The following is a 27,030-nucleotide window of genomic DNA, read 5'->3' as shown; positions in this document are numbered from 1 at the left end:
GGCTGTTTTACAAGAAAATAAATAGAAGCAATAGCATTCTATGCCTCCTCATCTCCTGTTTTCTTCTCCTCTAGCTCTCTATGACAACCCCACAGCACTTATCCCTCATCCCTCACCCCATCATCCTAAAATGAGCACTTCCTACACTATCTCATTCCTAAATCATGGTCTACTGCCCTCGTCCCTGGGTTTATGTTTCTTCCTCCCCTGGATCATCTTGTCTTATATCGACATCCTCTCACCAATTGTTAAGGGCACTGGTCCTCTGCTCTGTAAATCAATGCTAAAAATGTTGTATGGATTTTTGTACCAAAAGGCATTGCTTTCCCTGTCAATCCCATAAATAAATGTAAAACTTTGCGGCTTAGAGGGAGGGAGTTCCAATGGGGAAAATCGCTACATTTTGAATGTCTGATTTAGTGTTAAAATTGTCATTTATTTACCAAGCATTACCTGCCTCATGATGGTAGTGGCACAAGACTATGCATGCCTAATGAATACCAAAACAGCAAAATGGTGACGGCACAAATTACATTCTTGAAATGCATCAAATAAATGCTTCTAAACTGAACAAGTGTTTGATATTGAAATACTAGGTGCAATAGTGGCTACTTCTGAAAACTCTAATTCCCGCACCAAGCCTTGATTTGGAGGGGTAAAACATTAGACACCAAACTACTAAGCGTTATTAAAATTTGAGAAGCTTATTTTCCAGTAGGATGAAATAGTTGTTCGGCAGAATTTCCTTTTTGGGTTTAATTGTCCCCCACTTGCGAGTCCCTCAGCACTTTTTGCTCGACTGTGTCAAGCCTCCACAACTAAGTACCGAGAAGATTGTCTGCTGGGCGTCCCTGTGGACAAATCTGACCGCCTGCTCCTGCCAAAGGTTCCTCATCCAGCTGCCAAGGCCAGAGACCCAAACCAGAGCTGCTGTCATCTTACCTTGGGGACTCATCAGTGATATCATTGTTATTTATCATAGAAGGTACTGTCTCACTCCTGGGTATATACCTGGGCAGTTGTGTTGCTGGTCACTCCTCCTGAGCTTGTAGAGTCCTGTTGGGGTGGACGACCCAACTGTGTTCTCCCAGGCCTCAGGACATCCGTCCTTTAGACTGAAATCCTTCCCAGTCCCCCTGAATCCTTTGAATGCAATTTTGTTACTTGATACGAAAAGCATCATCTGCAAATTTGACAACTTTGACAGCGTCTGCATTCCTTTGTTCTGCTGCCCGCCGGCCACTGGTTTGCCAGTGCCCCCCTCTGACTTCACAGACTCATTCCCCAGATAGGGACGGACTTCTAAAGTTTAGGCCTACACAAAGTTATCTAACTTACAAGTATTGTTATTTAGTAAATGTTGGTTGATGAATGATGTGCTAACCTAAAGCTACTCTTGATACCTGTTTATCTAAAGGTCTACGATTGAGCTGAATATTGCTACACCAAATGTCTTACTGTGTTCTATGTGTGAAACTTTCCTTACTTACATTAATTGCATTTTGAGTTTAACATTGTTCTAGTGTATATAATAAATAACCCTATTTTTATATAACTAAAATGGTTAAGTGTTTCCTTGACTATAAGTAGATTCAAAGGTCTTTGTACTCAACTACAGCCCTCCTCCCACCTAGACTAAGCCTGGCTGCTCGACCATAGCTACCAAACCTTTTGGGTAGTTCAGGCTAAACCTAAGAGTTGGAGCCTTGTACACCTAAGAGTGAGTCTTCTACAGTCCTACCACAGGTGGACTTTAGTAAAACTCCCTAACAATAGGTTAAAAGGAATTCCCTTCAAAACTTTAAATTCTGTAAAGATCATTAATAACCAAAGACAAAACTTACCCATCGTGATGGTGGTGGTGGTGGTGATGATGGTGGTGATGGTGGTGGTGGTGGTGTTGCGGCCCAATGAACCTTCGACAGTTGAAAAGTTCATTCCCAATAGCTTCTCCAAGAAAATCTCCAGTTCGTGCAATACAAGAGTCGTGAGGGGCTTCCATGTCTGTGGGGCCCATTTCCTCTGCCATGTCACTTTCTGGATCTTCATGATGTGAACAGGCATCCATCATTCGTATTCGATCATCAACTGGTTGCACAGATTCTGCATCAAAAACCATCTCCTTGCCTGTGCCACTGTTTGCACCATTTCTATCCACTCCAGCATGTGTTTCTACCAAACAAATGGCAGCTTGTGATTCCAACTTCCTCTTCTGGAGATCTGCACTCCGGCAATTTTTCTGGGAGGTTTGAACCTGGTCATCTTCTTCATCTTCCTCTTTAAGTGCTTCAATATCTGCCATGTCTTCTGAATGCTCTTCACTGCCAGGACTCCCAGCCGACTGGCTTGCATGACTGGAATTCACTTCATTACTGGATCCATCACTGTGGCCACTGCTGCTTCCTGGACCACTGCTTGCATCTTCCCCACTGTTTGCAGTCTCATCAGAACTCCCTTGCATAGATTCCTGCAAAGAAATGTAATTCAATTATTACTAGAAAAGAAGAAAATACGATTCATAGTCCTTTTTCCTTAAATTAGGACATTCTCTGGTAAATTTGCATGGGTAATGTAAACGTGCAATCAGCGCACCAACAAAGGAATATAGAATCACAAATAGTAATGGCAAATAAGGAACTACTTACTTACATGTAACTGTTCTCCAGCATGGGTCTGGCATGGATTCACATGCTCATGAATATTCCCTGTCGTCAGGCCGGGAATCCTCAGTAAAAGAAAAAAACAGTTTCACTTTTGTTTATAAACGGTCTTTCTCCTATAAACCAATCACTGAGTTCTGGGCCATACTGCCACAGCCCCTCCTCTGGCAGCCATCTTCAGATTTGGTAGCATGTAAAGTAGCAGTATGACCAAGAGGAGCCGCAGAGGGGCAGGAGGGAGGGTTCGTATGTGAATCCATGCCAGACCCATGCTGGAGAGCAACAGTTACAGGTAAGTAACTTGTTCCTTCTCCAGCATGGGGTCTGGCATGGATTCACATGCTCATGAATAAAGTATACATAGCAGTACATATATACACAACCAAGGGAGGTGGCAATGCTCAACAGAAGCAATAACTTACCTCCTCACCAGGGCTCAGCTTCAAGCAAACAGGTTGTGTACCACTGCATGGCCGACTCTGGACTCATCTCTGGAATCCCTGTGGACGCAGTAGAATTTCGTGACGCTGTGTGTAGAACTCCACTTAGCAGCCCTGCAGATGTCCAGCAGGGGCACACCAGACAGGAACGTCGTTGTAGCAGCGATTGCTCTGGTAGAGTGGTCTCTCGGACGGCCAGGCAGCGGTCAGTTTGCAAACAGGTGATAATGAGTGATGCAGCCGGAGAGCCACCTGGAGATGGAAAACTTGGACAAGGCCTTCCCCATGGTTCACAGGACCAAAGTTTACAAAAATCTGAGAAGTCTTGCAGAAACTCTTTGTGCGGGCCACATAAAACATCAGCGCTCGAGCCACATCTAGCGAGTGCAAAGTCCTTTCAGCCGGCGACGAAAGCGTCAGAAAAAACGCAGGTAACACCAAGGGGTCGTTGAGACGAAATGCTGATGGGACCGAGGGCATGAAGGAGGGGTGCTTCCGTAGCACCACCCTCGTCTCGTGGAAAGTCAAGTAAGGCCGCTTGCAGGACAGTGCCTGGATTTCACCTACTCTCCTGGCAGATGTGATGGCCACACGAAAAGCTGTCTCCCAAGACAGGAACTTGAGCAGCGCTTGATGCATCAGCTCGAATGAGGCCCCCATGAGCCTAGTCAGCACCACATGTGTTCCCACATCGGGGCAGACGCCCTCACTGGCGGGAAAAAACGGAACAGTCCTTTGATGAACTAGATGGTGCGACCAAAGAGAAAACTGTTCTGGAGACCTGGTGTAGCGCGAGATAGCCGGCAGAGGCACATTGATTGATGCGTGTGCCAGCCCCGACTTAGGAAACGACAAGTACGGAAGTACCTCGGGGGCCGTGACTCCCCAGGGGGTTGATCTTGTGCGACCGGCACCATGTTGCAAAACGCTTCCATTTGTGTCCCTAGCACTTCAACGTCGACGAAGTCCTGGTCTTGGCGAGGACTTCACTGCAGTCCGCAGGCAGTTCGTAACCACCAAACTCTAATGATGCAGGAGCCAGGCCTTCAGGTTCAGCGATCCTGGGTCGTGGTGTGGGACTGTGCCTCCTTCCCTGGCGAGAAGATCAGCGACCACTGGTAGCTTGACTGGAGGGGATGCTGACATGCTGAGAAGGTCCGGGTACCAGATTTGCCTCAGCCACGTGGGCGCGACGTAGTTCATCCTGCACCGGCACAGTTGAGTTGACTGATGACACGTAGTGGCAGCGGCGGCGGCAACGGAGGAAACACATACAGGAACAGGCCGTCTCAAGGGAAGGAGAATGCGTCACCCCATGCTCCCCGGATAGGGAAACCTGCTGGCGGACCTGCGGCACTTGGTGTTCGTCGCCATTGCAAACAGATCGATCTGGGGACTGCCCCACTTGAGGAAGAGGTTGTCCACTTGATCCTGCCGAAGCTCCCACTTGTAGCAAGAGAGCAGCTCCCTGATGAGGGAGTCGGCGACAGTGTTTTTGATTCCCGCCAGGTGAAAAGGAATGGAGGTACATCCCCTGGGCGACGGCCCAGTTCCACAACTCCTGCACCTCTATGGCGAGCACTGGAGATCTGGTGTCCCCCTGCTTCCGGATGTAAAACATTGTGGTGGGATTGTCCATTAGGATCCTCACCACTTTGCCCTTGTGGGACGAAAAAAATGACTTCAGGGCCCAAAAGACAGCCCGTAGTTCCAGGACGTTGATGTGTAGCGCCTTCTCCTCCTGCAGCCACAGGCCTCTGGCGTGGAGACGTCCCGTGTGTGTGCTCCACACCCTACCAGGGAAGCGTCCATCATGACCATCTCCTGGTATGGAGGGCTGAGGAAATCCGTACCCCGGTGAGGTTGGAGCACACGCCCCACGACTTTATCACCCTCGTCGATCCTGTCTTTGAAGCTTTCGGCAACCTCGATCCAACGAGAGTCCAGGAATTTTTGGAGCAGTCGCATCCACAACCTGCAGAGCCGGACCAGGTAGATGCATGACATCATGCTGAGCAGCAACTTGATGGTCCTCACTGTGGCGATCTTCAGTGCTAAAACCATTGCACCTTGCCCAAAATGGCCATTTATCCTCTACTCCGACGGAGCCACCAGACAGGACACTTTGTTGAGCCTGGACCCCAGGAACCGTGCGTTCTGCTAAGGCGTCAAGCAGGATTTTGCATAGTTCCTCAAGAACCCCAGATCCGTCAGTAGTCGGACAGTCCTGTGTGTGATCAACAGCATTGACCTTTAACTTAATATAAGGGTACACATAATTCCCTGTAGTCGCAAATGGGCCATCACTGGAGCCAGGCACTTCGTAAAGACTCTGGGCGCCGACTTCAGTCCGAATGGGAGAGACTTGAACTGGTAGAGCTTCCCTTGTACAACGATGCACAGGAACTTGCAATGCTTTACGTGAATGGGAACGTGGAAGCACAAGTCCTCCAGACCCAATGACGACAAAGTCTTCCTCCTCCAGTTGGCCGAGCACGTGCTGAAACGTGACCATACTGAATTTCTGTGACTTGATGAACTAGTTGAGCCGCCGAGATCAAAGATGGGCCTCCAGTCCCCGGTCTTCTTTCTTCCCAGAAAGTATCTTGAGTAAACTCTGGAGCCCTGGAGTCGCTCCGGAACCAGCTCTATCGCCCCTTTTCTTAACATGGCCCAAACCGCCAGCAGAAGCTGAGAGATGTGTTGTTCATACCGGGCTACGGGCGGTATTCGCGGACACTTCGCTGAAACTCCAAAGTGTGTCCATGGGCGGGAGCGTCCTGCACCCATCGATGGGTGGAGATGCTTTCCCACACGCTGACTAAGTTCGCCAGCCGGCCTCCCACCGGGGTGCAGGCCCGAAGTCTTGGCTGGTTCAGTCCTGCTTGGAGGAGCTTTGACGACGACGGCCGCCGGCCTCTGAAGGCCTTGGAACGATTCCTGTAGGCTTCCAGGGTCGTGGAACGGGACGTTTGGTGGTAAGAGGCCAATCCACCGCCTAAACTCTTCGAAGACCTCCCACACTTCCCTCCTGAGGGACGAAAGGACGGATGGTGCTGTTGCAGCATGCCTAGGGCATGGGCCATATCTGTGTCAGCTTTGATGGCTTGAAGAGATTAGTCTACTGCCTACTGCCTTGCGAAAAAGATAGTCTCGATCGAACGGCATGTCCAGGACCCTTGTCTGTACCTCTTGCCTGAAGTTGGTGGCCTTCAGCCAGCCACGATGACAGAGGCAAACCCCGTTCCCATCAGGCAGAACCCTGTGTCTGCAATGTCCAGGGCTTGCGCAACGATACCGGCAGAAGCAGATTTGCGGTGCTTGGCCTTTTCTTGGGCCCCCACGGATTGGAGCACCCCCAAAGGACTTAGAAGCCCGCTCTTGCTGGCTGGATCCGGATGAGGCAAGCCCCTGTGGACAACACAGGGCAGAGGCCTTGGCCATGAGCCACGTCGCCAGCCGGACGTGTCGATCCTTCATTGTGCGCTTGGAGAAGCCACGACAGATCTCACAATCTTCTTCCTTGTGCGTCGGTGTAGACAATACAGGCACTGGGTATGCTTGTCGTCCATGAAAACATTCCGCAAACCCCAGCTGGTGCACAGCTTGAAGAGGGTAACTCCGTCCTTCTCCTCCGACATGATCCGGCAAGGTGTAGGCCCGTTCTGGAAACTTCCAAGAAGAAGCACTCGATTTCTGCCCTTGAGGGGTGATTAAAGATGCTGAAAAATGGGACCCCATTAATCGGATGGATAAACTATGGAGCACACGGTCTCAATTGAACCGAAAACAGAGTTTTCCTACCAAAAATGTACGAAAAAACTCAGAAAGCTCAAAGAGCGAACCACAAGGACTCCAAACACTTGAACGTGCAGTAACATTCTGAAGATGGCTGCCAGAGGAGGGGCTTAGGGATAAAAACAGTTTATAAACAAAAGTGAAACAGTTTTTTCTTTTACCAAGGATTCCCGGCCTGACGACGGGGAATATTCATGAGCATGTGAATCCATGCCAGACCCCATACTGGGGAAACTTTACAATTGCCACCCGATTTCACAATGTGTTTTTGTAAAGAGGTACGGAGAGCTTCTAAACATAGATTAACGAAAACATACCCAGAGAACTAAACACAGTGACTATGAGTAATTAACATGAATGGGATTCAAATAATTTTGGTCACTGGGTGCAGGGCTACTAAGAGGGGAATAGTTAAATATGAATAGGTGTAGAATAACAGATTTAGTCCACTGTGTGGTGTGATGTTCCTCTCCTCCTTGAACAATGCTCGCACAGCCCCTCTTGGCCTGGAGCTTGATTTTGATTGGCTCTATGGAGAGGGCATAAAGTAGTGGTGACAGCGAGCACCCTTGGCGTGTGCCTGACTGTAGTTCAAAGGCGGGTGAGGTAATGCCATTGGTTACTACGGCGGCTGTGGGGCACGCGTTTAGGAGCCTTATTAGTTGGATGAGGTAGAGGGGTAGCCATAGCGAGGCAATACTCTGAACAAGAACTCCCACTGAACTTTGTCAAAGGCCTTTTCGGCGTCGACTGCTAGTAGAAGGTCCTCTGGGTCCCTCTCCCCCGCTATTAGGTGTAGCAGCCTTCTAATATTGTCAATCGAGTGTCTATGTCGTATGAATCCCGTTTGGTCTTTCTGGATGATGTTCGGGAGGCTGTTTTCTATAAGCTTTGCCATGCATTTCGCTAGGATCTTGGCGTCTGCGTTTATAAGGGAGATGGGCCAATACGAGCCGCACAAAGCCGGATCCCTCCCCTCTTTGTGGAAGACTATAATGTTTGCGGTGAGCATCGATTGGAGTAGGTGGCCTAGGAATGTTGCCTTGTTCAAAACTTCCTCTCGTCGGGGCGCCAAGTCCTCCACTAGTTCCTTATAAAAGTCTATTGGGATCCCGTCGGGTCCGGCGGCCTTACCCGCGGAGAGTGCACCAATTGCGTTCGCTATTTCTGCAGATGTGATACGGGCGCCCAGGGTAGATTTCTGGTCTCTAGGGATTTTGGGTATCTGTATGGAGTCTAAGAAGGCGTCTATTTCTCGGGCTGGGGGATGTGGGGGTGTCAGATGCAGTGTATAGTTCCTGGTAGAACACTCTAAACCTGGAATTAATCTGAGCGTCCCCTATTAGCTGTTTCTCTTCTTTGTCTTGTATGGAGACTATTGCTTGCGCAGCCTGCCTTTGCTTCAGGGCTAGGGCCATAGACTGAAGGGGCCTGTCATTTTCCATATAATGCGCCTAGGACCAGCTGGTGTATGATTTTTGGGCCCTGTTGGCCAAGAGCTGGGCGGTTTTGGCGCAGAGTTTGTTCAGTGTGGTTTTCAGGAGTTTATTTCTGTTTTTTTGTGGGATAGCTCAACTTTGGCCAGTTTCTCCGTTAGACAGGAGGCTTCTACTCCCCATGCTTTGCATTTGTGCGCCCAACTCCATATGCAGTGACCCCTCATACAAGCCTTATAAGCATCCCAGCACTTATGGGCCGAGTAGCCGTGGGTTAGATTTGCTTCCCAGAATCGCCTGGTTTCCTTTGCCAGTTGTTCCACTAGGTCGGGATATTGGAGCATGCGCATGTTAAGCCGCCACAGGGGTGGTTGGCGTTGTATGTCTGGGAGGGAGATTTTTAGGCTAACCGGAGCGCGCTCCGAAAGGGTGGTCGGGAGGATCATACCATTCTTTCACCAGGTAGCGAGCAGTTGCGGGAATTAGCCAGTAGTTAAGCCGCGAATAGGAGTCGTGCAGGTGCGAGTAGAATGTGTAGTCCTGTTTTTGCTTGTGTGTGGCCCTCCATATGTCAATTAAGCAGAGGTCATGCATCAATGTCGTTAAGGCGATCCTCTTTGAGTGGGTTGGCGCTACCTGCTGTGCCACCAAGGCTTTCTAGGTGGGGGTCCAGGGTAAGATTGAGATCCCCTCCTATAAACGTGAGGTTCCCCATATATTGCGCGTAAGACGCAAACAACTTTGCGAAGAAATTTGGAGAATCTGATGTGGGCGTTTATACGTTCAGGAGGGAGACAGCGTTTTGGAATAGGAGGCCAGGGGCGTGTATTAATCTGCCCTCTGTTAACTATTGTGTGTTTGATCTGAAAAGGGATCCGTTTGTTGATTAATATAGATACCCCTTTTCGCATTGCATGGGGAGTGGACAGCAGTGCCCACCCATCCTCTCAGTAGTTTTGCTGATTCGGTACTACCCAGATGTGTTTCCTGGAGGACAATGATGTCCCCTTGAAGATCCCTCAGATTGTTAAGCATCCTTCTGCGTTTGATGGGGTGCCCTAGCCCCTGGATGTTAAGTGACAGCAGGTGAATGTTAAGTGCCATGGTATATGTGAGTAGGTGTGTGAGGTCTGCTGTATACCAGTTTGCCATGTCTCAGCACGTGGCAGAGTTTGAGAGCGATGTTGTAGTGGCACCGCTGATGCACCCATGGAGTGAGCAACTTATAGTGACTCCGAGGGGCGTGGCCGACCGCCATGTGAGAAAGCCGCGCTTCGTAGCAGCTCCGTTGATGCGCTCATCATTTTGCCCACAACCTGCATCCACCTTAAATGAAACTACACCTGCGACCCGAAGATCGCTTCGGTACAGTCGGCTGACCTTCCGACGGTGTTTTGGGGCCGGTGCGTGGCCTCACCGAGGAGAAACGCCGTGGTGTAGGAGGAAAGCGCACGACTCAAAATGGCGACCGCTTGCTGACCGCGGAAGAGACGAGCGCCGGATCGCGCCCAACACAGAGCGGAAAAGGAGGCTCGCCTCGGACTCCGGCTACCAGGGGGAATTGGCCCAGTCGACCGACGGCCGGAGACTGCATCTGCCCCGTGCGCCTCCCCTGCGGTAGAGGCGCACAACGAAGGGCTCAGACCCGGTAACAGCGCTACGAGGTACGGAGTGGGAACAGGGCTGGGGGGACATTCGGCTCGTCGACCGAACCTGCTGCATCATCCCTGAGAGAGGTTGCACTCTACCACCGGCCCTATTGGAGGCCGGGGCGCTCCGGAAGCAAGGGTTTGCCGAGATCATAATCCTTGCCCCCCAGCACCCCAACCCGCCGGCGCCCCCCATTCCAAGCCCGCCCGCACAAGAGATGTCCGCAAAAGGCCCCAGGAACAAGCACAAGCAGACAACCATGGAGGCGTTCGCAGCCACTGGCGCCCTCAAACCAGATGCCGCCTCGACGACCTCGGAGGTAGGACCCTCTGAACCCACGAACTCGCAACTACTGGAAGCCATTACGGCGCTCCAAAAAACCATGGAGGGCAAGATAGATGCCATGGCCATCGACTTAAACCTACTCAGACAAGATGTGCGCTCCATTGCGGGCAGAACGGAGGCATTGGAGTCCCAGGTTAAAGAAAATACTGACGCCAAAACTCGCCTCTTAAGAAAGGTAGATGCCCTAGCCCAGAAAGTCAAGAACCTCGAAGACAGGGCGGACGAGGCGGAAGGACGGGCACGCCGCAATAACATAAGAATTATCGGATTGCCGGAGGGGATGGAAGGGAACGACCCCACGAACTTTGTCGAAAATCTGCTGCTGCAAGAGGTCGGTGCCGGCAAATTGTCTCAGGGGTTCACCATCGAGAGGGCGCACAGATCCCTCACTAAGCGCCCACCACCGGGGAACCCGCCAAGGCCGATAATAGCTAAAGTCCTCAATTACAAAGACAGAGAGACTATCCTGGCTCACTCACGGAATGGGGGCCACATTGAGTCTGGCTCCGCCAAAATCGCAATCTACCCGGACTATACCCTCCAAGTCCAAAGGAGCAGAGCCCAATTCGCCCACATCAAGGCCAGATTGAAAAATGCGGGCTTGCGATACATGCTACTATACCCGGCCAGACTTAAGATCATCCATAACAATCGAACGCACCTCTTCGAATCACCGACAGATATAAATGAATGGATGGACAGGGAGCAGATCCCTGACATAGAAGGAAGGCAACGGAAAACAAGAGAAAACGGCACCCCCAAGGAAGCCTAATGAAACCACTTTATCGGGACGTATGCGAAGTAATCTCACCTTGCAGATTGTGGCACCATCGAGTGCCTTGGAGCTGACCGAATGGCACCGCTTGGTATCGGACACTACCAAGGGGATTGGCCCGCACCCCCGAATCTCTTTGGGTATCTAACCCGCCCGTAGGGCACCAGAGGACCGTAGGTCTAATGGAGCAGAAACGGGGATGTCAAGATGGGGGGAACCCCGTTAGACTAGTTCTGTTATTGGCTAACGCCAAGTTCACTGTTTGCAGGGTCGGGAAATTGCCCGTTAGCATCCCGTCCCAGTTAGTTAATGGGAAAGTCCGGAACCACCTTGACCACCACACATCACCACTTCAAACTAGTATTGTTAAGTACCACCGCCAGAGCAGGCCACTGAACCATACACTGATAGGCCGGGGGGCGACACCACAGGGCAGCCCACCCACGTCCTCACACTCACGCTACACCCATGACTAACGTTGTTAAAGTCATGTCATGGAACGTTAGGGGCCTGAACAGCTACATCAAACAACACAGGGTCCACACCTTCCTCAAACGCCACAAGATAGGAATCGCCCTATTGCAGGAAACCCACCTGAATGCACAGAAACTTGCGGCACTGGCTAAGAGATGGAGAGGAACCCTGATAGGCACCACGTACTCTAACTATGCACGGGGAGTCCTGATATGGATTGCCCCCACCATTCCCGTCAACCTCACATGCACCCACATTGATAACGAAGGTAGGATGGCCTTGCTCAGAGGCACCATAGACGGCAGAGAATTCTGCCTAGTAAACACCTATGCCCCCAACAATGATGCGACGGTCTTCTTCCGCTCCTTATACACCCGGCTTAGCCCGGACAGAGACGGCACGCTCATATGGGGTGGCGATCATAACTGCACCCTTGACCCGCGTATGGACAGATCGGATAACAAACATACCCGCCCCTCCCCTCCCGCTAAAATACTGAAAGCCCTCTTACATCAATACGCCCTGCTAGACCTCTGGAGGACTCAGCACCCGGAAGAAAGAGGCTACTCCTTTTACTCACCCCCTCACGCGGTCTACACTAGAATCGACAGCCTACTGGTGAGCGAGGAACACTTAGACACATTTGTAGACACGCAATACCTCGCTAGAGTGCTGTCTGATCACTCCCCCATAGTAACCTCCTGGACATTAACGGCACCGCGACCCCCCATACCCACATGGAGACTCAGAGGCGAAGCACTGTTAGACAAGGCTTTCCAAGAACAGATTAGGCAATGCACGGCGAACTATTGGCTGACAAATAAGGACAGCGTCCAACATGTCAGCACGGCATGGGAAGCTTACAAAGTAGTGATTAGGGGGGGAGGCGATAGCCACTATAGGGGGGGCCCAAAAGTCTATCACAGCTAAGTTGGCTATTGCTGAAATCGAGCTGCAGCAACTAGAATCTTTGGCCTCCTCAGACCCAGCCCACGTACATAGCATAATCGAACTAAAGAAGGCCTGTCTACAACATTGGGAGGCCCTCGGGAAACTCAGCTACACGAAATACATCGAAAGAAACCACGCCCTCGGGGACAAACCGGGCAAGCTACTAGCGTGGCTCTGCAAGCGGGAAACCCCTAGAATACCTATCTGCCACATGCGCGATGATGAAGGCGTAGACACGTACTCACAAGCAACCATAAACCATATATTCACGAAGTACTATCAGGCCCTCTACACCGACCCCTCACAGCCAACAGACACTGAAATAGGGGATGTATTGGACATCATTGATTTACCACACCTCGAGGAACACGCGGCTGAATCCCTGGAAGGGCCAATAACCCCCGACGAGGTCGCAGTGATCATTAGAACGCTCCCCGCAGGGAAAACCCCAGGTCCGGATGGGCTCCCGGGCGAGTTCTATAAGGCCTATGAAGCCGAACTAGCCCCACTACTTGCCCAAGTCTTCAACGAGGCATACGACACAGGCCGACTACCCAGCACCAAGAGGGAGGCAACCATCATACCCCTCTTGAAACCTGATAAAGACGGCGCGGAGTGCGGCTCGTACAGGCCGCTATCCCTACTGAACACAGATAGCAAGATTCTCGCAGCAATCCTGGCCATGAGGTTACGCAGAGTCATCCCGTCCCTGATCCACCAAGACCAGACAGCATATGTGCCCGGTAGAACCATTACGGAAAACCTACGCAGACTGCACCATGTTATCCACAGCACTGAAGGCAGACGGACACAATGTGCAGTAGCATCCCTTGACGCCTCTAAAGCATTTGACTCAGTGCTCTGGAGATGGCTCCTGGCCACCATGTCTAAGATGGGAATAGGGCTCAGCTACATAAAATGGGTCACACTCCTTTACACCAATCCAGAGGCCAGAGTACGCACCAACAGCACCTTCTCACACAAATGGGAGCTTTCTCGAGGAACTAGGCAGGGATGCCCCCTATCACCCATGCTGTATATTATAGCTATAGAACCCGTGGCAGCATATGTGAGACAGGAATACGGGGATGGAGGCATACTAGTAGATGGGGTGAACCATGTGATTTCCATGTACGCCGACGATATGCTCCTCTATCTAACAAACCCCACACACATACTGCCCTACATACTGGAAACCTTAGATAGATTTCACAGATACACGGGGATCCAGATCAACCGGGACAAATCATGCCTATTCCCCCTCGCCGCCTTGAGCGGGAAAATGGCCGGTCAGCTCCCCGATCTTGCCCTAAACTGGGAACCCTCCTCCTTCAAATACCTGGGCATCAGAGTGCACAGAGACCCCAAGACTGAGCACGTACTGAACACAGTGAGGGCAAAGGAAGGCCTGGCAAGGTCAATGGAGTTCTGGAGCAGGCTGCCGCTATCGGTAGCGGGCAGGGTGGGCCTGCTGAAAATGGTGGCGCTTCCCAGACTGCTGTATTTCTTCACCAACGTACCACACAACATACCACGACAATTTTTCAACGAACTACACAGACTGTGCAGAACATTCTTGTGGCAGGATGGCAGGCGTAGGGTCGCCCTCGAAACGATGCAGAGACCGTATGACAAGGGGGGCCTCAGAGTGCCCAACTTCGAACTGTATTACCTGGCCGGACAATTGAAGCACGTGATACAATGGATGGCCGACGAGGCCACTACGGACACTCGCTTGCTACAGCCGCAAGTCCCGCAATTGCTCCTCAGGGACCTGCTATGGTCTGAACCCAAGTCTAAACAACCTCACTCATACCTGATTCTCTTGGGCGTCCAAATCTGGCGGAGGGCCTGTAAGGCTGCACTGATCCCTGACCCCTACTCTCCTCAGATCCCTATAGCCGCCATCATGGCCAACAGACCGGGAAGCCATAGGATAATAAGAGACACTTGGGAACCTTGCGGCGTAGCTACCCTGGGCGACCTGGCGGATGATCAGGGAATCTTAACCTTCGCGGAGTTACAAAAAGTCTCTGGTATCCACACGGGACAGTTCTTACTCCACAATGCAGTGATTAGGAAACTGGTGACCCGCTGGCCACCAACGGATCCGTTAAATACTGGTCACGAACACATTGAGGACCTGCTCGGGGCGGCCGAGGGTGGCCATGAGACCTCAAGAATATATGAGACACTGCTAGACAGCGTCACCCAACGAAACCTCCAGTGTAAGGCAGCGTGGGAACAGGAACTAGGATCACAATTCGAAGACAATGAATGGGGGGCCATAATGGGATACCACAGGAAAGTATCCAGGAACGCCAGGTTCCAACTCATCCAATTCTACATTACGAATAGAGCGTATCTCACACCAGACGTCATCTCCAGATTTAGTGGAGCTGTGACCACTGGGTGCCCCAAATGCAACGAAGCCCACGCGGCGATGATACATATGTTTTGGGGATGCCCCGCCATTCAGTCTTTCTGGGCCCAGGTCAAAGCCAAGGTGGCCGAGGCGAACATCACCCTAGAAGTTCATACGCCAAAAGCATGCATCCTCGGCATATACCCCAGAAGCAAGAAGAACAGACCACTCAATAAACTAAAAGACCTAATGTATATACTGGCGAAGAGACGCATTGCAATGAATTGGAAGCGCCCGCGGGCCCCCTGCTTGTTGACTTGGTGGCAAGACCTCCGCAAATGGACGAACGCAGAGACAGCGGTCTGGGAGATGGCGCAGTGCCAACAAAGGCAGGACACCTCAGACGACCTACTACAATGGGTGGAGCTAACGGTTACGCTGTTCAGCCCCAACATGGGAAGCTCCTCTGGCGATGACACAGATGACCCACAACAATCACGTGGATGAACTGGTGGTGTAACACGTTGGGGCCCGGACAAGTTGGGATAGGGAGGGGGGAGGGTGGGATGGGTGTGATTGCACTTTGTTTTTTGTGTATGTTCACGTTGATGACACAATGAAAATAATAAAACAGATTTAAAAAAAAAAAAACTTATAGTGACTCCAACATTAATCTTTACTAACTTTCAACCAAACCGTGAGTTTCAAACGTTGGGACGGCCTATCCTGCGGCCTAGCCCCAACAGTAGGCATTTGTGCCATTGCAGGGGGTGAGGGAGGGCCCAAAGCCACTGGTGTCCTCCCTCGCTGCATGCCCCACCCGACACTGGGTGTTTCTAGCCACCATGCAGGCCAACAGGGCCAGCGGCCTGTCTCCTCTAGCCGGGGTCGGCTACATTAGCGTGGAGCATGCGGTTGCTTAGGTGTGTTATTAGATCTGCGGTGAGTGCGCCTTTCAACAGCATCCAGAGGTTTGTTGCAAGACTGGGTCCGGATTGAGTCAGAGGGCGTTGGTCGTGATAAGTTTGCGTGGTCCGTCGGGGCCAGGTTATATGTTCAGCGTTTTCAACTCCCAGCCCTTTGGGTGTCTGTTGATCTTGTGCCATTTCCCTTTTGCGTACAACCTTTCTGGGCTGGTGCACCGGCGGGGACCCGGGCGTAGGGGCTCTGTCTGCGGTCGTTCCAAGTCTGTTGTGACTATCTCCCGCTGTTGAAGGAAGAGCCATGCTGCGTCCAGGTCCTCAAAGCTGTGCCATTGTTTATGGATTTGGATGCACCAGGTAGCTGGGAATTTTAAGTAGTGGTGGAGTCTTTCATGGCCTCGAATATCGAGTTGAATTCTTTCTGGCGGCTAGAGACCTCCAGCGAGTTGTCATAAATACGAATGTCCGCGGGCCCTATTTTAATAGGCCCAGCCGCTCTGTATATTTGAGGATTAGCATTTTATGCTGAAAATTGAGAAGGCGCATGGTCACAATCCTAGGTCGTTGGTCCGGCGGAGGTTTGGGAATGGGCGCCCTGTGTATCCTCTCGATTGTAAGATCTTGTGGGTTCTCCATCTTGAGGGTATCCCGCAGAAAGCCCTGCACGAATGTCTCGAGGTTCACCCCTTCTGTGTTTTCAGATAGTCCCACCACACGGAGGTTGTTCCAGTGGGAGCGATTTTCTCGCCAAGTCTCTGTACCTCCCTAATGACCCCGTTGAGTTCTGTTTCAGTGGTGGTGAAATTGTCTTCCAGTGCGCCGATCCGTTGCTTGTTGTCCATGATGCGCTCAGCTTGTGCTGTCAGGCGGGTTTGGGCTTCCTGCAGGTCTTGCTTGATGTCCAATACTGTATCGTTTGTTTCTTGCGTTCTTTGCCCAAGAATACACATCTATGCCAGGACGGTTTGTAGTTGCGTTTGTACATCCATCTCTGCCTTATTACGGTTGGATCACCTTGGCTGGCTGGGTGTGGCGACTACTGAGGGCTCTGCCGATGGGGGGCGCAAGTACCTTTTTGCATGCCCGGTCGATGTGCTGTGCCTGATCTACCTCTTGGTGTTGACTTGGTCAGTGTGTTCCGTCTTCCTGGGTCAGCGCTCCCTGCCGGTGCGCCGTCTGCGAGGGTTTACCGGCGAGTTTGGGGGTAGAGAGGGCCTGCCTGACCGGAGGATGGGAGAATCCCAGGCCCCGTTTGTTTGTTGGTGTCTGTCGAGGCCTGGCGGGGTCCCTCCTTGGGGTGTCCCCAGCGATTCACTTTGTCTTCTGGAACTACGGCCTGGGTCCCGCGGAAGCCGCCCAGATGGAGCGCATGTATGGGAAAAGTATTGTGGGCCACGGGTATGGCGAGCTTCCAAATTTCTTCGGGGGGGGCAGGGCTTGGTGTCCGGCCCGCTGTGGGTTATGGGCCTTGCCTGGGGATCTGGCCAGCTGGGTGCAGGCAGTCCGTTATATGCTGGTGCTTTTAGGATGGCTGCGGGGGCTATAGGCCGCTGTTGTTGCCCCCTAGATTATGGGGTGGGGTGGGTCTGGCCCCTTTGCATATGGTTTGCCGCCTCTCTCCCTGGGCCATATGAGGGGAGGGCTTTGCCCCCCCTTGTTGAATAAGAGCCCCTTCTGCGTTGGTGGGGGAGTCTGGTGCCCTTCTTTAGTGGCCCCAGATGGGGTTCATAGGAGTCGGCCCAAGACGATTTTCGAGGCTTGTTCCTCTTATCTGTGGAGTGAGCTGCATTGTTTATTGAGGTGCTGTGGATAGGCTAGCAGGAGGGGGAAGGACGCCGGCCACAGGGGGTCATCTAGAGCCAATGGAGCCTGCTGAGCCTTAAGCAAAATAGGGGGTGAGGTGACCGCTGCACGCCCCCCCATCCCCTCTCACCTGTTGGATGCGCCTCAGGCATGTCTCCGATTCGCTCCGGGGCTCGAGCTTTGCGGGCAGCGGGTGGGTGGAGCCCCACTGTTGCTTGATGTGGGGCCGCCGGGTGCCCGGGAGGCTGGTGCACATTGGTGGCTGGCGAGGCGCTGGTTGATAGAGAAAGTTCCTTGCCCCGCGACCTGGGGGGCGGCCTCCCGGCATCACCCGAGCACCAGTCGTATGGTGGTTGAAGCAGGCATCTGCCTGGCCCCTCCGATCCTTTGTCCACAGGCTGGGGGCCGTGGGGTTAGGGGTGGTGATAAGCAAAGGTTGGTTGGTCCTGTCCGTTGGACGCGGGGGGACCCAGCGCACGCTCTGCTGGAATTTGATGCTATGTGGTGCACCGGAAGGCTCAGTCCGCAGCCCGAGTGGCGATTTGTGGATTTTTGGCAGGCTTGCGTTGGAGCGATTAATGTGGGGAGGCTGCCATTCTGTAACTCGGAGGGATCTGCTCCAAATTTCGTGTGGTGAAGTTCTTCTGGATCCTGTTGCTATATTAAGCGTTAATCTTCATTCATGTTGTCAAGTTAACGTTAAGAACCGCATCCTTTTCGCGATTCTGTCCCTGTAATCTTGGGAGTTCCTCTAGCCTGGGGCCATCTTGCGCCGCGCTCCCTAGCGGTCCCCCATTCTCGCAAGAGATTTAATAAAAGAGGGGCAATTCCATTTTATATTCAATAGGCAATTGTTGGATAACATTTTCTTTATGCAGTTATCTCCATTGACATCAATGAAACCCCTCAAAATGTTGCTTGTGTTTGATTGGTGACCTGAGTTTGGATACAAGTAAAGCCTTTTTGCTTTACTTCTTTCCCTTGCTTAGCTACTCTATTTTGTGGGCACTGGTTAGACTCCAAGACTATCATTACAGGGGGGGGGATTGTCCAACAGAGGGATTCCCTTTTCTTTTTAGGTTGCACACATTTTATAGTTAAGACAGGGCGTACTTTGTATCCCTTTTTCTCAAAAGTAACATTGTTACTTTCACTATGTGTCCAAGACCAGCTGATAGCAGTTATTTTTCTACTGGGTTTATTGTTTTCATCATGTGCACTTTTGCATTTTACAGCATAATGAATGCCATTTTGAGTACCATATACTCAAAGTAGCCGTGCAACACGTTTCATACTTTGTTCTTTGGCCAATTTGGCCTTCTTCGCTCCCTCTAATGTCAGGAAATGCGATACATGGTGTTAGGAAACATTTTCTTTTTGCTGCTTTCCTCCAATAGACTTCCATGCCTATGGGAAACACCCTTTCATTTTGCTTTAATTAGATTCCCGAGAGGACTTTTTTTGAGGCAAGTAATGCCCTATTCCTTACTTCTCTTGTCCGGTTGCTCTTTCTTATGGGAAAACCGATTAGTCCATAAGGCTATCAGTACTGAGAGACTGTCTCACCCAGCCATGTGCTCCGATTGTTCCCAACCTGCAGTCCAACTAAGGGCTTAGAAAAGCCATTTGTTAGGGGAGTTCTCCTAAAGTCCTACTGGCAGTAAGACTTTACTAAGATACCGCAGTTTCTTCATAGATCCCCAACTCTTATTATTAGTCTGTACTAGCTCAGGAACTTGGGTAGTGTGGCAGGGCAATCAGGTTTATTTTAAGAGGAAGATGCGAGCTGTAGGTAAGTACTCAGAATCTTAGTTAGGCACAGCAAAGAAGCACTTACACATATATTTATATAAAAGATATATATTTATAATATTTACACCAGAATCACTTTAAATACTTCAGACATTTACAGTAGAACACTTAGAAATACTAGATAATACACTTCAAATGGCACTTTCACTTTTGTGTTTGTTCACAATTACAATTGTAGCAACGTTAGAAAGGGAAAAGACAGGGTTATCGTATTATCGGTAATTAGGCACTCATGCGGTTTTCAACAGGTCATACGGTAATGCATTTACTCTGCAAACACATAGAGAAGTCACTTAAAGGGAGGAAAATAAGTGGTTAGTGCAACATGAGCTTAGTTCAAGGTTATAGAGACTGTTTAAAGACTTGCCAGGCAAAGAAAGTCCAAAAATGCAACTCCTGCTAAAAGCAGTTTGGAGAGGCATTTGTCATTTTTTTTTTTTTTAACTCAAACTATTCAGTTTGGCAACATAATTTACATTACAATTCTCATCCTTTGGCCCAAACACACCCCCTTCCCCAACCCATAAATGTCCGGTGCGCATTGTATGGATGTTGGTCAAACATGAAACATTTTGAAGTCAAGTCACAGTTAGATACACAAAGAATTCACGTAGTCGGATACCATGAGGACCATGCCTTGAACTGGATTGTTCGCATATCGACAAAGGAGGCTGGGTCTGCATGCCGATCTGAGACCGATGCCAAGACTGTAGGTCAGTACACTTTATGAGATTTGGGAACAAATAATTTTAGATTACCCTGCGGGTCGCACAACTAGCAAGGAGAGGAAAGAGCACTATGCAGAGTCTGCATCACATGAGTCAGCTAGCTCCGTAGTTTTTGTAATATAGGATCGGAAGGGTGCCCAGGATTCCATGTGTCTGCAATCCGCAGGGAGGGAGTGGGAGTAGTCGGCCTCCCGTATTTCACACATTCTCATCTGGTTCAACCACTCCCTCACCAAGGGGGCCCTCATTTTGATCCATGATTTAGCAATTACCGCTCTAGCCACCACAGACCCAGAGTTTTAATCAATTTATATAGCATTGAAACTGTATGCGTGGGGGTGGGTGGGTAAGTCAGAAAGTGTGTCAAAGGCGAAGGGACTGGTGTTGCAGGAAAATCCCCCACATTCTCCCAACTGTTCCCCTTAGTCTATAAGAAAGGAACCGAGAAACTGCATTCCAGAGGCCCAAGCTAGTTAGCATATCCTACCGTATAAACTGCCCGTTGTGTATGACGCCTCCTAAGGTTTGGACCCCCAGTTTCGGAAATTGTATTTTAAAGGACTCTTCAGACATAAGGGGGAGACACCTTGGACTGAAAACACAGCGAAATCTGCATGGTAATTGCCTGAGACTCCAGCATCATCGCAGATTTGGTCCCATGCCCAACAAGTCACTGCCATGGGTTGAATCTCACCTTTTGTGGTAGGTTTGGGCATCCCCCACAGTAGTCATTTCATATCATATGGGTGGGCAATCAACTTCTCAAGTCCAATGTGGGGAAGTTCTGGCGTAGGGTGCCACCACCAGGCTGCATTTTCAAGCTGCTGGGAAGCGAGATAATAAACGTACATATCAGGGTAATCCAGTCCCCCTGATACATAAGGAAGAGATAGTATATCAATCACTATACGTGCACGTTTACCTGCCCACACCAACCTGGTCATAATAGATTGCAGGTGCCTCCAAAACCTAGCTGGGGGACAAGGGGTACATTACATTGTTGAATATATACCGCAGTTTGGGCACCACTACCATTCTAACGAGAGGTAATTGGGCCACTTGGGACAGAGATAGACAGATCCAGACTTCCACCTTGTGCTCCAGCTGCTTTAGGGCAGCAACGTAGTTATCCTCGCAGAGGCTATTGGGGTATCTGAAAACGATTATACCCAAACACTTCATGTCCAGGGGGCACCAGCGAAAGTCGGTACTGATGTCTGCTGGGAGGACAGAGGGGGTAAGAGTTAATATCTCAGACTTGGTCCCGTTAATGCAAAGCCCGGAGAATCCCCCGAATAGAGGGATTTCTTGTACCAAGGCCTGTAGGTTCTGCCTGGAGTGTTTGACATACAACAGAAGATCGCTTTCATGAAGGGAGACGATGGAGACGTATGAATGTATTCGTACTCCCCTATGCGCATGAAATTCTCTGATGGCGTAGGCCAGAGGCTCCACTGCCAGAGCAAAAAGGGTAGGAGAAGGGGGGCAACCCTGCTGCGTACCCCTAGTAGGGAAGATGACGTCCGAAGTGCGCTGGTTAGTAAGGATTAATGATTGTGGGCTGTGGATAATGGTCGGATCCAGCATATATAGTTGATGCCCAATCCAGATCTACGCAGTACCTTGAATAGGAATGGCCACTCGACAGAGTCGAAGGCCTTCTCTGCATCGAAGGCTGCTACTATTATAGGGACCTTCTTGTCAATGTTATGCATCATAGAGAAGAGACGTCGAAGATTGTTCTGCGTGGAGCTACCAGGGATAAAGCCAGCTTGGTCGGGGAGTAGCTGTCATGGCCACAGGCCCCAGAACACAAAAGCCACACCATCTAGTGATGGGGGCAATGGGTCACTTGACTCACTTATGTCCCTTTGGGACCTATAAACACAGGGGCCCTGGCTGGACTCAGTCCTGGCACCTTTGGCCCCAGGCTTATATAGAGATGTGAGCAGGAACACTTAATTTCAGTGCAGGAGTGCTTTTACTTTATTTCAGTGCAGGAGTGCTTTTATTTTACATGAACTTTCCAGGAGCTGAAAGCCTTTATTCCAGGGAACATCCTCATGTGCTGACTCATTGGGTGTGGCTCCTGTGGTGTTCGAGCTAAAAAAAAACATGGCGCTGGTGCGCAGTGCATTCTGGGGGAACTCAGAGCCATGATGGATATTTATCCATGCCTCAGTGGAAAGCTGCACTTGCTTTGCGAAACAACCTGTTTTCAACGTTATTCGCTGATGGGTTTGGAATGCAGGCCTTCTCAGCCAAGGACACGGCGCTGGGAAAGCTAAGATCCGCAGGTGCCGGCTGGTACCTGATAACGAAGTTTGTTTTGGTTTGCTATGCTTGCGCCAAGGTTTTGAGATGAGTTATGGAATTTTTTTCCGGGGCGCTTAGGAGAGGGAAGCGCTCTGCTCCTTGAGGTTACTGTCGGTTGACCCAGCTGGCAATCAACGGTCACCCATCAATGCGCAAGCGCATTTGCCAGAAGGTTCGAGAAGGTGCCACCCCTTGTTGAGGAGGGCATATATGCGGAAGCCCTCAACGGTCAGACGGGACATGCACAAAGACCTCAGTCGGAGGAGGGACGCCCTGGTCCGATATACCTGTGGGCTGTTGTGCTCTTGGCCTGGCTGTTGTCGGGGTCTTTCAGCCGCTTCTGGCGAGATGAGGTTTTGTCAAGTTACGCCCATGGTGATGTATTCCTGCTAATTTCCTATGATTTATCTGATTTATGCTTGTATTGTATATATGCCTAACTACAAATAAATAGCCGTATAAGTGCTACTTACTCTCTAAGCGTGCGTGTGGTTGTAAGTCATTGCGTTGTCTACCTGCGTTCAAAGTATTGGCTCTGCGGTTGCGCTGGTGATAAATTACTGTCCGTGCACTATTGGCGAGCAATACATGTTTTGGCTCTGCGGCTGTACTGGTGATAAATTACTGTCCGTGCATTTGGAGAGCAATACAGCTCCCTAGGCCTGGTCTTCATGTGCTGACTCATCGGGTGTAGCAGGCAGGCTGAACCTGGTGGGCGTGGCTATAGAAGCTCAGCTATATAAGCTGCTCCATCCTTAAGGCTGGTGCTTCGCGTTACTGTGCACTCGCATGCAACGTGACGCTCACCGCCTCTTAGACCAGTTTACTTACCTTTGAAACCAGGCGCTCTCCTGCATACTCACCTCCAGGAAACAGATGCTTCATCGCTTCATCTGCAGACTCATCTCCTGACATCCAGTGATCTTGATCCTGATGCCGCAGCACTGCACTCCGCATCAAAACTCAGACCCTGTGAAGAAGAAGACGACAGACAAGGTTAGAACATTCGTCCTAGGGCCACGCCGCATTTGAACCCTGCGCGCCCTCTAGTTAACAACTTACCAGCTACTGCTTTGTTCCTCATTCCCTCTGGCTGTCCCCTCGAACTCTGCAGCTTCTGCCGGGCCGACAACATTACCTGCAAGGGAAGAAAGCAAAAGAGCAAACATCAAAAGTGGAACGGACAACAATACAAGACACGAACTTTGCAATACAACAAAAACAGACGGGGAAAGACAGGCAAACAGGAACACTTACCTGAAGTATAGTGGCTTAGTCGCAAGCAGGACTGGACTACCACGTGCAAGGGACCAGTGAAGTAACTCGGTCCAGATCATACAAGCGCCCCTGTCAGAAGCAGCAGGACGGAGTGCTCGCCAAAACTAATCAACAGGTGAGCTTCCCAGGGACAGCGCATCCGACGGGTACCACGGTTTGGGAGAAGCGGTCTGGAAGGGGATCAGGAGCACAAGCTGGCATACTCACGCCCCCCTATTCTCCACGCAGGAGCAGTCCCGAGCAGCATCACCAATTACCACCAGTCACAACATAAGCGCAGAGGGCGAAGTCGGACCCGAGCAACCTCACCCCTGGCTTAACAGTATCAGGGCTCCCATATGGGGTAATCTATCTGCAAGGGGTTTGGCAAGGATCTTATTGTGGGTGTTAACAAGTTAATAAGTAAAAGGGGTCTATATGAAGCACAGTTGTGGGGGTCTTTATTAGGCTACAGCAACAGGGTAACCACAGCAGTTCTAGTAGACCCCGGGAGTAGGCCGGTGGATAAGGAAGTCTCAAAAGTACTATACAAGTGCAGGGCCAGAATTTCAGCATACTCCATATAAGATTCGGCAGGGATACCGTCCTGCCCCGGAGTCTTTCCACTGGGTAGGTCCTGTATAACCTTACATATTTCCTCTATAGTGAACAGAACATTTATCAGATCTGTCTGGGCAGGATCAGGTACAGCCTAATATCTTCAGATGATAAAGTTAGTTGAGATGAATATAGTAGAGTGTAGTAGTCTCGAAATACTACATTAATTACAGTTGTGTCGCATACCAGATTCCCATTGCGGTCCTTTACTTTGAGTATACCACCAGGGCTCTGCTCTCTGAGCACCGCCCAGGCGAGTGTGCGGCTGGGTCTACCCCCCTTCTGCGTAATTGGACGCAAGGGCGGGATCCCCTAGGAATGTATCCTCTTGCTGCCCCAGTTCAGAGTGCTTGTGGCGCCTACCGCATAGTCTCTCAGAGACCTATGGGTTGTTACCCATAGCCTGCTCCCCCTCCAGTTCCCTTATCTCCCCCTCCAGGTGGTTAAGTGAGGCCCTCAGACACTTGAGGACTCCACCCTCCCTTGAGATACAGCTGCCCCTAATGACCACCTTAAAAGCCTCCCATATAATCCGATCGCCAGGGACAGAGCCAACATTAATGGAAAAATAGTCTACAATATCATTGCGGAGCCCCTCCAGAAAGACAACGTCCTCAAGAGCTTGGGGTCGGAAGCACCAATGAGCAGAGCAAGGAGCCCCAGTCGGCATTGATATAACTGCCAAGACGGGGGAGTAGTCGGATAGTGTTCTTGGTAACATTTCAGTGGTTTGTGTGGAGCGGGCGAAGGGTAGGGAGAGCATTATGCAGTCAATCCTGGAGGACGTGCCGTACACTGCAGAAAAGAGCAAGAATTATTTTGTCCCAGGGTGTGTTTGTCTCCATATATCAACCAAACCCATTGACCCCACTGGATCTGTCCAAGCGAGAACCGCTGTGGGGGGAGTAGTAGAACGATCCATATTCAGTGTCAATGACATGTTAAAATCTCTAAACCAGATTATTTCGTGTGTAGGGAATTTGTATATTATTGTGGTGCAGTTCTGGGAAAATTCCGATGAGTCAGTGTTGTGGGCATGGACATTAACAATCAGTACCTTCATACCCAAACATTCCCCCGTGATATACAAGTAGCGATCCTCAGGGTCCACAACTTTATCATGAAAGCGGAACTGGAGGGAATGGTGTAAATAAATTGCAACCCACCTAGATCGGGATGAAAAGGAGGCTCCATATCGATGGGGGTCTTCCACCGGGAGATGTGTTTCTTTTAGACATAGTACATTAGCCCCATGCAATTTTGCTTGATTAAGCACCCTTCTAAATGTCTTATTGTTGGTGGCCCTTCTAATATTCCAGGACATTACCGTTAAGGAACTAACAGACATGACATAAACCAGGAAGAACACCCTTGGTGACCGTTTCGGGCATGTTATTTTCCTGTATTCGTGTATTTCCAAATTAACAGTTTGTTCTTTAAACGAAGTGGTAACGGACTCTGAGATACCAACCTGTGTGCACCATATAGAAACCCCAACATCCCCCACCCACGGTAGAAACACAAACTTACCAACATCGTGCCCTCCCCCTCAAATAAAACAACTGCGTATACGGGTGCAGAGCGCATCTGTAGCACTCTAGTGACCAGTGCCAGTATAATATTTTGCTCAAACAGTGTATCCCCCAAAAACATGATTATAGTTCAGGGACCCAGTCCGAAGGGTACCTATCTTCCCGGTGAAAGCCACAGGAGTGACATCACTCTGGGGGCCTGGGCCCACCGCTAATGTCAGGGAGTTTCCGAGACAAATCTGTCCACTGAGGCAGGGGTGGTGAAGAACCAAGTTTTTCCTTTGTGGGCAACACAGAGCTTGTTAGGAAATAACATTGCGTATTTGATGTTCTTCCTAAGTCTTCCGTTGAGTCATAACTTCGGTTGCCTTTGTCCCTGACGGCTCTGAGTAGGATGTCTCTGTCTCTATAATTAAATATCCTAGCAATGATTGATCTGTCCGGGGGCCTGGTGGCCAGGGAGCAGTGTGCACAAGGAACATCGAGAACACAGGAGGGTGATCAAGAATGTCTACAAGAAACTTCTCGACAAACTGTTCCATATTGTCAATATGTGTGGACTCGGGAACCCCTAATATGCGGACGTTATTGCAGATGGATCCCCCTTCAAGATAGTCATTTTTTGCTTTTACTCGGCGGACTGACTACTGCAGAGTGACCACCTCCTGCAGTGATGCAACTCTGTCCTCATTTTTTCCTATTCTCAGTTCTGCTTCGGTCATACAGCCACATAATTTGTCAATTTGTATTGCCGATGTTTCAATCTTGCAAGTCAAAGTGTCTATAGTTTGACCCAAGAGAGTCTGTGCTACTTTTTAGGTCCAGGAGAGTCTGATCCAGGGTGGCCACATCTACACTGGTAGAGGTAGAGACGGGAGCTGGAGGGATAGTGAACTGATCCTGGCGAGCAAACTGTTCCATCTTGGTTTGTATTCTATTGTTCCCCCATCGTATTGTATTTTTTCCTGGGTTTGAGCGGCCCCAAGGGGGTGGGAGGGCACAGCTATCTCCTGTGTCACTGCGGGAGCAGAGAGATGATCAGCAAGACGGTTGTCAGCGTTCTCCGGGCCCCTCAGTCCGCAGGCATAAAGTCATGTGGAGAGGCTGGGCGTGGCTAGCTGGCCATGTGAGGAGTGTTTCCCGGAGG

The 27,030-nt window shown here is 50.4% G+C and overlaps 1 protein-coding gene across 1 annotated transcript in view; it reads right to left on the bottom strand.

Moving 5' to 3' along the window:
* USP34 (ubiquitin specific peptidase 34) overlaps positions 1-27,030 on the bottom strand; it is a 3,618,222-nt gene that overhangs the window by 2,802,872 nt on the left and 788,320 nt on the right. Inside the window, exon 14 of the mRNA XM_069608012.1 lies at positions 1,845-2,467. Coding sequence (XP_069464113.1) covers positions 1,845-2,467 — 623 coding nt within the window. The remainder of the gene's footprint in view (positions 1-1,844; positions 2,468-27,030) is intronic.

Source organism: Ambystoma mexicanum, chromosome 4q (assembly GCF_040938575.1).
Source record: "Ambystoma mexicanum isolate Mex_15411 chromosome 4q, UKY_AmexF1_1, whole genome shotgun sequence".
Classification (NCBI taxonomy): Eukaryota; Metazoa; Chordata; class Amphibia; order Caudata; family Ambystomatidae; genus Ambystoma; species Ambystoma mexicanum.
The sequence above is the reverse complement of the archived record's forward strand: the minus strand, read 5'-3'. Positions and strand labels throughout refer to the sequence as shown.